At 38.8% G+C, this 11,843-nt stretch overlaps 1 protein-coding gene across 3 annotated transcripts in view; it reads left to right on the plus strand.

The window, feature by feature from the left end:
* Positions 1-11,843, plus strand: part of myl9b (myosin, light chain 9b, regulatory) — a 43,888-nt gene that overhangs the window by 26,021 nt on the left and 6,024 nt on the right. The window contains exon 1 of one of the 3 annotated variants that reach the window (XM_062056203.1): positions 7,519-7,633. The exons of the other annotated variants lie outside the window; for them this stretch is intronic. Coding sequence (XP_061912187.1) covers positions 7,615-7,633 — 19 coding nt within the window. The 5' untranslated portion in view covers positions 7,519-7,614. Of the gene's footprint in view, positions 1-7,518; positions 7,634-11,843 lie in introns of those variants that run through there. 3 annotated transcript variants of the gene reach the window in all.

Genomic DNA, 11,843 nt, shown 5'->3' on the forward strand with positions numbered 1-11,843 from the left:
CTGTAAAGACAAAAATCATAAAACAAATGCCACTCTCCAAATTCTTTTGGACGTAACTGTAAATAGGTTGAACATCGATAGCGAAGGATGGTAAAGTCGTGGTTACATTTTTAGTGCCACTCAATTGTCTGGATATACTTATTTCCTGCTACAAATGAGGTGTTGTAAAAAAAGTTTTTGATACCAAATTCATTTATTGATGCCTACTGTGTTCTGAAAACAGTATTCTATTGTTCTACTAAGACCACAACAGATCACTCAATTAGAGGGCCTCACATTGGAGCTACCACACACACACACATTCTTGTATTTCTAATCTTGAGACCTGAGAAAAATGCCTACCTCTTTAGGACCACCCTTCCTAGATCTATAAAGATTTGTATTTACAACATTAGTAATATATACATACTATGCAAATATAAAAAAGGTAAACTTTTAGTACATTTTGTTTGTAATTGTTTTTTAATCTTCATTATTTACTTCAAGTTATTACAGTATGTCTCTATATACAGTTATTTTTTAAATTAATTTTGCCCAAACGGGGCACATCTCTATTTCTTACACACACTTGTTATTACCGTAATTTCCGGACTATAAGCCGCACCTGACTATAAGCCGCACCAGCTAAATTTAGGGGAAAATACAGATGGCTCCATATATAAGCCGCACCCGACTATAAGCCGCAGGGTTTTGATGTGTAATTACCGTAGTATATAGGGGTTCCTGCTACCACGGAGGGGATTGTCGGGACAGAGATGACTGTTTGGGAACGCAAAGCGTCCCATTTATTAACTATAAATCTTTCAATCATTCAATCAAACTTTCACATCTTTGACATGATGAACCGCATTCGTGCAGAGTACAAATAATACAACGGTGCAAAGTAATACAAAGTGCTCGCATGTACGTTATCAAAATAACCAGCCTACCGGTATATGAAAAGTCAGTCTTTAATCATTGTGTTATTGTCTTCCTCCTGCGTACTAAAACCACCGAAATCCTCTTCGTCGGTGTCGGAGAAAAACAGGCCGTAAATAAGCCGCACCTTTGTATAAGCCGCAGGGACCAGAACGAGAGGAAAAAGTAGCGGCTTATAGTCCGGAAATTACGGTACATATGTTGACGAGAGCGGGAGCACTTCAAATGTTTACACACACTTGTTATTTCATATGTTGACCAGAGGGGGAGTACTTTTAAAAGCGACACACAGTCAGTTTGAAAAATCCCTCCTTTTCGGGAGCACCCTAATTGTGATAGATTTCACCACCAGGGGTGCAAATGAGACATCCTCTATTAGATGCGATGGTTTTCCGTATTGGGACCATGATTTATGTCCTCACTTGTTCACACCTCCTCATATGGAAGCTACTTTTCCTTGTTGATGTCTCAAGAAGGGTAGAAATTCAAAAAACACACACACACTGTTGATGAAAGTCTGTGTGGATGAGAGACAACTTTATCTGATTGAGGCATTTCATGGTTACTTGCAGGATAACTTGGAAGTTAAATCCAGTTTGTTCTCCAGACTGTGCAATGGAGACAAGACCAAAGCCGGCGTGTGTTGGCAATAACAGAAACGATTGCATTATTTTTTGTACACGCAAACCCTTACTTATGCATTTGTTATGACTTACAAGTCATTAGATAAGAAGAGCAGCATCTCCCCCCCCCCCCCTACTTATTAAATAGACGTATTAAGACTTTATTGATCCACAGGGGAAGTAGTTTAACACAGTAGCTCAACGACAAGAGGAAAGGATAACTAAAACACTCTCAAGGACATTGAAACAAGGAAGAAATAATAAATCAAATCAACTAAAGACAATTATTATTTAGGGCTCATCAATACAAGCAGGTCATAGTGATCACAAGGAATATATTTAACGTTAAGTATTACCTCACACATAAACAACGTTAAAGGCCTACTGAAATGAAATGTTCTTATTTAAACGGGGATAGCAGGTCCATTCTATGTGTCATACTTGATCATTTAGCGATATTGCCATATTTTTGCTGAAAGGATTTAGTAGAGAACATTGACGATAAAGTTCGCAACTTTTGGTCGCTGATAAAAAAGCCTTGCCTGTACCGGAAGTAGTGTGACGTCACAGGTTGAAGGGCTCCTCACACCTGCACATTGTTTACACCAGCAGCGGGAGCGATTCAGACCGAGAAAGCGACGATTACCCCATTAATTTGAGCGAGGATGAAAGATTCGTGGATGAGGAAAGTGAGAGTGAAGGATTAGAGTGCAGTGCAGGACGTATCTTTTTTCGCTCTGACCGTAACTTAGGTACAAGGGCTCATTGGATTCCACACTTTCTCCTTTTTCTATTGTGGATCACGGATTTGTATTTTAAACCACTTCGGATACTATATCCTCTTGAAAATGAGAGTCGAGAACGCGAAATGAACATTCACAGTGACTTTTATCTCCACGACAATACATCGGCGAAGCACTTTGGCTACGGAGCTAACGTGATAGCATCATGCTTAACTGCAGATAGAAACAGAAGAAATAAGCCCCTGACTGGAAGGATAGACAGAAGATCAACAATACTACTATTACATCTACTATCAGGAGACACCGAACCAAACCCTGGACCTGTAACCACACGGTTAATGCTGTCCAGCCTGGCGAAGCCTAGCAATGCTGTTGCTAACGACGCCATTGAAGCTAACTTAGCTACGGGACCTCGACAGAGCTATGCTAAAAACATTAGCTCTCCACCTATGCCAGTCCTCATCTGCTCATCACCAACCGTGCTCACCTGCGTTCCAGCGATCGATGGCGCGACGGAGGACTTCAGATCATCGGTGCGGTCGGCGGCTAGCGTCGGATAGCGCGTCTGCTATCCAACTCAAAGTCCTCCTGGTTGTGTTGCTGTAGCCAGCCGCTAATACACCGATCCCACCTACAGCTTTCTTCTTTGCTGTCTCCATTGTTAATTGAACAAATTGCAAAAGATTCACCAACACAGATGTCCAGAATGCTGTGGAATTATGTGGTGAAAACAGACGACTTAAGCTGGCCACCGTGCTATTCCAAAATGTCTGCTTCAACCCGTGACGTCACGCGCAAACGTCATCATACCGAGACGTTTTCAGCCGGATATTTCCCGGGAAATTTAAATTTGCACTTTATACGTTAACCCGGCCATATTGGCATGTGTTGCAATGTTAAGATTTCATCATTGATATATAAAATATCAGACTGCGTGGTCGGTAGTAGTGGGTTTCAGTAGGCCTTTAAGTAGATAGCAAGATAGATGTAAAGTATGAATTGTAGTTATTATACAAATGTAAATTGATGCAATGCCGTGACTCTAAATAATAGTCAACAGGTTCTGCATAATTGTATTGATAATAATGTGTTTATTAACCAAAATAATAAAATACATAAATAATAAATTAACTCAAGGCTGACTTCTTGCTCTATTTTGGCCGTATTTTTGTTATATTGTTTTTTTACAGTGCATCCGGAAAGTATTCACAGTACTTAATTTTGTCCTCAAAATTCTACACACAATACCCCATAATGACAAGGTGAAACCCCTTTTTTTTTTTTTAGATATTTTTTGTAAATGTATTAGAAATATAAAAATTAAAAGAACACATGTACAGAAGTATTCACAGCCTTTGCTCAATACTTTGTTGATGCGCCATTGGCAGCGAATACAGCCTCAAGTCTTTTTGAATACGACACCACAAGCTTGGCACGCCTGTCTTTGGGATGTTCCACCCATTCCTCTTTGCAGCACCTCTCAAGCTATTAGGAATTTATTCCGGAATAAGACTGTAACAAAACAAAAGGTGGAAAAAGTGAAGCTCTGTGAATACTTTCCGGATGCACTGTAGATGTAAAAAGTCAAATTCTTTCACAGGTATACAATACACTGGCAGTTATTATGCAACACCCCAAAGCCAAACATTACTTAGATTTATTTTTTTTAACTTTCTTTAACTAAATCTCTCTAACTCCAGCCCTAAACAAAAATACCAAACGTGTATGTTTTTTTTTTTAACCCTTCAAAGGCCTTTTGATCAAAGGATCAGTTGCCAATTGTGCATTACATTACATTATTTTACTCATTTAAACCTGTGACATTATTTCATCAAAAAGGTTTCAAAAGGGTCAAATTAAAAAAAAAAATTTAAAAGGCCTACTGAAATGATTTTTTTAAATTTAAACGGGAATAGCAGATCCATTCTATGTGTCATACTTGATCATTTCGCGATATTGCCATATTTTTGCTGAAAGGATTTAGTAGATATGTCAGCGAGCAACTTTTGCTCGCTGATAAAAAAAAAGCGTTGCCTGTACCGGAAGTAGCGTGACGTCACAGGAGCTAGTATTCCTCACAATTCCCCATTGTTTACAATGGAGCGAGAGAGATTCGGACCGAGAAAGTGATGATTACCCCATTAATTTGAGCGAGGATGAAAGATTCGTAGATGAGGAACGTTACAGTGAACGACTTGAGAGGCAGTGATGGACATATCTTTTTTCGCTCTGACCGTAACTTAGGTACAAGCTGGCTCCTTGGATTCCACACTCTCCTTTTTATATTGTGGATCACGGATTTGTATTTTAAACCACCTCGGATACTATATCCTCTTGAAAATGAGAGTCGAGCACGCAAAATGGACATTTAAAGTGAGTTTTATCTCCAAGACAATACATCGGTGACACACTTAGCTACTGAGCTAGCGCGATAGCATCGTTCTCAAATGAAGATAGAAACAAAATAAATAAACCTCTGACTGGAAGGATAGATAGAAAATCAACAATACTATTAAACCGTGGACATGTAAATACACGGTTAGTGATTTCCAGGCTGGCGAAGGTTAACAATGCTGTGCTAACGACGCCATTGAAGCTAACTTAGCAACCAGACCTCACAGAACTATGTACTCTCTCCTTTTTCTATTGTGAATCACGGATTTGTATTTTAAACCACCTCGGATACTATATCCTCTTGAAAATGAGAGTCGAGCACGCGAAATGGACATTTAAAGTGACTTTTATCTCCAAGACAATACATCGGTGACACACTTAGCTACTGAGCTAGCGCGATAGCATCGTTCTCAAATGAAGATAGAAACAAAATAAATAAACCTCTGACTGGAAGGATAGATAGAAAATCAACAATACTATTAAACCGTGGACATGTAAATACACGGTTAATGATTTCCAGGCTGGCGAAGGTTAACAATGCTGTGCTAACGACGCCATTGAAGCTAACTTAGCAACCAGACCTCACAGAACTATGTACTCTCTCCTTTTTCTATTTTGAATCACGGATTTGTATTTTAAACCACCTCGGATACTATATCCTCTTGAAAATGAGAGTCGAGCACGCGAAATGGACATTTAAAGTGACTTTTATCTCCAAGACAATACATCGGTGACACACTTAGCTACTGAGCTAGCGCGATAGCATCGTTCTCAAATGAAGATAGAAACAAAATAAATAAACCTCTGACTGGAAGGATAGATAGAAAATCAACAATACTATTAAACCGTGGACATGTAAATACACGGTTAATGATTTCCAGGCTGGCGAAGGTTAACAATGCTGTGCTAAGGACGCCATTGAAGCTAACTTAGCAACCAGACCTCACAGAACTATGTACTCTCTCCTTTTTCTATTGTGAATCACGGATTTGTATTTTAAACCACCTCGGATACTATATCCTCTTGAAAATGAGAGTCGAGCACGCGAAATGGACATTTAAAGTGACTTATCTCCAAGACAATACATCGGTGACACACTTAGCTACTGAGCTAGCGCGTAGCATCGTTCTCAAATGAAGATAGAAACCCATCAACAGCCGTGCTCACCTGCATTCCAGCGATCAACGGCACGACGAAGGACTTCATCCGTGGGTTTGGCGGCAAGCATCGGCTAGGCGTAGTAAGTAGTCCTTGTTGTGTTGCTGTAAGTATTGTAATGCCCCGCAGTGGAGAAGGAGTCACACAGACGAGGAAGCGCTGCTCAATCGCTTTATTAAAAAGCGGTAACTGGTTGTAGTTCAAAAAGTAACGCACACACATACACGAGCTGCTGTTAGCCAAAACTCACGCTCACACACACAAGTTCTCCGCCAACTCACTCGCGCATGCGCGTTCCCCAAACCCTTAAAGACAGTACACTAATGCAAATACCACAGATATTACAGTATTGTACTTAGCCGCTAAGACACCGATCGATCCCACCTACAACGTTCTTCTTTGCAGTCTCCATTGTTCATTAAACAAATTGCAAAAGATTCACCAACACAGATGTCCAGAATAATGTGGAATTTTGTCGAAGAAAACAAGAGGCTTCTATCGGGTCCGATGGGGTCCAACCACTTCCGTTGCTTTTGTGACGTCACGCGCATAAATCATATCCAAAGGAGTTTTTCAACCGGAAGTGTGGCGGGAATTTTAAAATTGCACTTTATAAGTTAACCCGGCCGTATTGGCATGTGTTGCAATGTTAAGATTTCATCATTGATATATAAACTATCAGACTACGTGGTTGGTAGTAGTGGGTTTCAGTAGGCCTTTAAATGTTTGATATATTTGTTTAGGACTGAAGTTGATGAAGAAATTTGAGGAATAAAAGGGAAACAAATATGAAAACAAAATGTTTTTATTTTCTTCGAAATCTTACAGACTTTATGTCCTGTTTTGCTTTGTAGGTAATTAAAGTCAAATGTCCCCAGATGGTTAATTAATTAGCCATTCTTACCGCATCAATATTGGAATTACTTTTTCTTCGTTACCTGTCTCTATTTCTATACACTTATACAGTACAGGCCACACGTTTGGACACACCTTCTAATTAAATGCGTGTTCTTTATTTTCATGACTATGAATGAACTCATGTGGAGTTATGTACTTAAACAAAAAAATGGGGAAATAACTGAAAACATGTTTTTATATTCTAGTTTCTTCAAAATAGCCACCCTTTGCTCTGATTACTGCTTTGCACACTCTTGGCACTCTCTCCATGAGCTTCAAGAGGTAGACACCTGAAATGCTTTCCACTTCACAGGTGTCATAGTCTTGATGTGACAATCTACAATGTAAATAGTCATGAAAATAAAGAAAACACACTGAATGAGAAGAAGGTGTGTCCAAACTTTTGGCCTGTACTGTATATGTTTAGGACTGAAGTTGATTAAGAAATTTGAGCAGAAAAAAGAGAAAAACTGTTTTTATGCCCTTCGAAATCTTACGGACTTTATGTCCTGTTTTGCTTTGTAGATAATTAAAGTCAAATATCCACAGATGGTTCAATAATTAGCCATTCTTACCACATCAATATTGGAATGACTTTTTCTTCGTTACCTGTCTCTATTTCTACGCACTTATATTTTGTTGGTCAGACACCATTAACATTTATATCATGTTTGTTCAAAGAACAAAAACAAGGGACTATATTTGTGTGGGAACAGTAGGTAAGATTGTTGTGTGCAGAGACAAATCGTTTTAGTCTTACCTGTTTTGACACACGTCACAACAGGAAGCCAGGACAACTCTGACGAGGGCGAAAAGTGTCTCTTGTCATTAGTCTTTGATCCGCACACAAGAATCTGTGACCTGTATTTACAGACGACGTGATGAACAACAATCTATCTAGTAAGTGAGGATATATGACATTGAACATTGAAATGAATATTTCCTGTGGATGTGTGTGTGTGTGTGTGTGTGTGTGTGTGTGTGGCTTTTCTGTCCAAAAACATGTTAATTCAGTCCGTAGGTGTGATTGTGAATGATTGTTGGTCTACCGTATGTGTGATCTAGCTGTGATTGATTATACATATTACTTATGGACACTTGCTGTATGTATTACTTTGCACGGTTTAAAATAAAGCCAGCGTACAAGGAAGACAAGAGAAGTCAAAACAGGAAGTGCCTTTCTTGGACCAATTATGACCTCCCCTTTGTGGAATGTGTTTGGGCGCTTTGTGACATGACAAACCTGCAGTGCTTCTTGGAGGCAGACTGCGTTTATTTGTACATATTTCATCTGGAAGAGTACATTTGCAGCGTGCGATCGCTGATGATAAACTTTACACACGAGTTTTGACAGACGGTAACAGGCTTCGTCACGTTCAAGAAGGCGACGGACATTTTGTATCACACAAAAAGGTGTGTGAGTAAGAAGCATGAGAGAGCTATTTCATTTAATATTTTTTATTTCTTATGATGCTATTGAGCAAGTTTTTTTTATTTATTTCCTCATAACAGGGATGTCAAAGTGGTTTTCATTGAGGGCCACATCACAGTTATGGCTGCCATCAGAGGGTCGCTTGTAACAGTGAATAATGTATGAATTTGCCTCTGGATTTCATTATTAATTATATCAATTGTTTTAAGTAGACTGTCCTTTCACAGAAAAAAATTTACATTTACAACATTTTGCTATAAAATGTAATTTAAAAAAAATAATAATTTTTTACAACTTTTTACTGTAAATATAAAAACAGTACCACTGTTTGTTTGTTTTTGTTTTTTACAGAAAAAGCTGGCAGCTTAGTTGCCAGACTTTTAGTGTTAAATGGACATTGGTTTTTACAACATGATATTGTTCATGAAAAAACAGTACACGTTTTTTTTTAATTCTTGCAACTTAGCTGCCAGTTTTTCTACCGTAAACACAAATGTACCGTCTTTCCATTTACAGTAATAAAACGTTGAAAACAGCAACCCTAGATTTTACAGTCAAAAAACTGGCAGCTCAGTCAACAGAATTTTAACGCAAAAAACAGTAGTAGTTTTGGGAATTTACAGTTATATGCTGTAAAGAACAACGTAAAATGTATTGTCATTTTTATTAATTTGATGTGTAGTTTGCTCTAATGTGAAGTATTTTTATTTAGACAAAAACATGTTTGGAAAGTACGATAATATACTGTAATTTGTTCCAATATTGGATAATATTAAAGTTTAAAAGGTATGCAATTTCAAGCAGTACATATATTTTTTCTGTCAAAATGAAAAAAATCAATGACATTTGGTGAGAAAATATGAAGTACTTTATTGACACATATTATATCGGGCCTTGAGTTTGACACGTGCCTTATAACTAGGGCTGGGCGATATGGCCTTTTTTTAAAATCTCGATATTTTTAGGCCATGTCACGATACACGATACATATCTCGATATTTTGCCTTAGCCTTGAATGAACACTTAATGCATATAATCACACCAGTATGATGATTCTATGTGTCTACATTAAAACATTCTTGTTCATACTGCATTAATAAATGCTCATTTTAAACTTTCATGCAGAGAGGGAAATCACAACTAAGTCAATTGACCAAAACCGTATTTATTAAACAGTTAAGCAGTGGCACAAACATTCATGTCAGTTCAAAACAGAAAGTGCAAGATTGTCAGAGACATTTTAAAACAAGCTATTAGTGCACTTTTGTGCATGATGTCACTAAGATGACATATCAAAACAACACTAAATTAAAGTGCACTTTTTGTACAGAACGCCACTACAATAGTTTAAAACAAATAAAGTGCACTTTTGTGCATGATGTCACACAAGATATTTCAATAACTGTCAAATAAAAATGAGCTGCATAATAGGAAATCAAATAGTGTATGTCCTTCGCTATGTGGTAAGTTACTGCGGACGTTATCTCCTTCTGTTGTTGACTATTTTTTTCATACGGTGTTGATGTGGAAATGGTTGCCTTGGCATTTTGTTGGTGTGGCACCGAACGGAGATGTTGACATGCGGAGTTTCAAGCACGCTTCATTCTCTAGCAGGTGACTTTTCAAATGATGCTACATATTCGCAGTAATGCTACTTTTTGTAGCAACGCTTACACTTGACAAATTACGGTTGTCTGTTCGACATATTCCCACTTGAAGCCAAACCACCGCCACACGATGGACGCCCTGCTGTTTTTCTTGGGAATTCATTCTTCCTTCATTTGTTACCAGATTCGCACCGTCTTTCTCTCGTATTACCACTCGCACCACAGCTAACGTTACCCATGCCGCTACCTCTCTGCTCCGCGAGGGCGTATACGTATGTGATGTATGTAAGAAGGTGCGCTTGCTGTCCGTGAGAAAGAGAGACAACAAACAAGTGAGAAGAGTCTGTGGTGTAATGCCCGCAGCTAAAAGCAACTGCGTGAGAACATATACTCCAATATCACGATATAGTCATTTTCCATATCGCACAGAGACAAACCCGCGATATATCGATATATCGCCCAGCCCTACTTATAACTATATCCAACGACTTTAGACCTGGGCAATATGCCCTAAAAATAAAATCTGATTTTTCGACACAAAATTTAATACTTGTGTAAATAACAATGTAATGTTGTACATTGTATGTAAATAAACAATCAAGTAAAACATTGGGAGGACTATGGTTTTAGTAAGTGGATAAAAGTGGGCTGCTTTAGTGATCGCTCAGTGCGTTGTGCTCCTTTCATATCATACATGGTACCCTGTGGAAATGATTCCAGGGTTTGTTGTTGTTGTCGTCTTGTTCGCATCGTAAAGATGTGCGTTTTTGGATGCTGGAATACGTTTGCTGTGCTGCAGCCTTTTTTTAAACAAGCTTTGCAGCGTGCAGTCGTTTGTTCCACGCCCGTTGCCGCAAATCCAAACCACTGACAACACTTTACTTTGGAACGCAAGTCTCGCTCTTGTTTGCTTTAGCATTAGCCATGTGTTGCTAGGCGTGTAAGGGCGTAAGGGGGAGGGCAGAAGCCCCTGTGGGCAAAAAGTATGCCCAAGCAAAATGATAAAAAATAAAAACATAGATTTTTAAACTTTTTTTTTTTAAATGGTCTGCAACAAAAACTTGAATTTATCGATAAAATGTATTTATCGGCGAGGCCTACTCAGACTGTAGACACATGGATGTGCCTTTAATAAAGTATGGCCGCTGCTGGCTAATGCAGGGGCGATGTATCGTTATTCACCTTTTGTTTACTAAACATTCTAGAACATTATAAACCACACTTTTTCTGCAGGCGAGCTACTTTTCAATTGACCAAGTGGAGGGGAAACAAGCATGTCTCTTTCATGAAGACAAGAATATAAGTTGGTGTGATTGTGATGACTTGCATTGATTGGAATCAGACAGTAGTGATACCGTCCACATTTTCAAATGGAGGAGAAAATACCACATGAAAGTGCTTGCTTTTTGTTTGTCCAGCTTCCATACTCCTTTTTATACACTTTACAAGAAATACATTGGCGGCAAACTCCGTAGCTCGCTAGCTTGTGCGCGCTAGCTTTCTGAGACTCTTATTTTGTTAGCGCAGGCAGGATGAAGCAGCGCTTTTATTGTTAAGACAGGAACTGGGACAGGTCGATCTTTAGAGTTTTGACGGTAGGTACGGCGGGAGAGTCTGTCGATATAAAAAAGTGTTTCTCGCCTTCCTGTCTGTAGTTTTTTCCTAAAGATCTCACAAGACCCTCGGGTGCCGTGAATGTCAATCAAGTGACCAAAGTCACGTCTTGGTGAGGATTGATGATCGCTCATTTTTAGGTGTATTTTTTAAATTAGAGCTAATGCAACAACATTTCGTTCTTATCTGTACTGTAAAGTTCAAATTTGAATGACAATAAAAGGAAGTCTAAGTCTAAAAGGAAGTCTCTTAATGCCTGGCTGGCGATGGACCGGTAGCTTGCGATCGACGTAACGGGCACCCCTCATCTAGAACAAATGCGAGTTATGTCAATAAATCATCATGAATAGCAGTGTGACTGCATAGTACAGAGCCATTCAAAGTCTTACCAGTGGACAAACACTTGTTGGGAGGGTGGCCATCTTGTTCACTTTGCAACAAGTTGACATGGTACACA

The sequence above is a fragment of the Entelurus aequoreus genome, linkage group LG01, assembly GCF_033978785.1.
Source record: "Entelurus aequoreus isolate RoL-2023_Sb linkage group LG01, RoL_Eaeq_v1.1, whole genome shotgun sequence".
In the NCBI taxonomy this organism is placed as follows: domain Eukaryota; kingdom Metazoa; phylum Chordata; class Actinopteri; order Syngnathiformes; family Syngnathidae; genus Entelurus; species Entelurus aequoreus.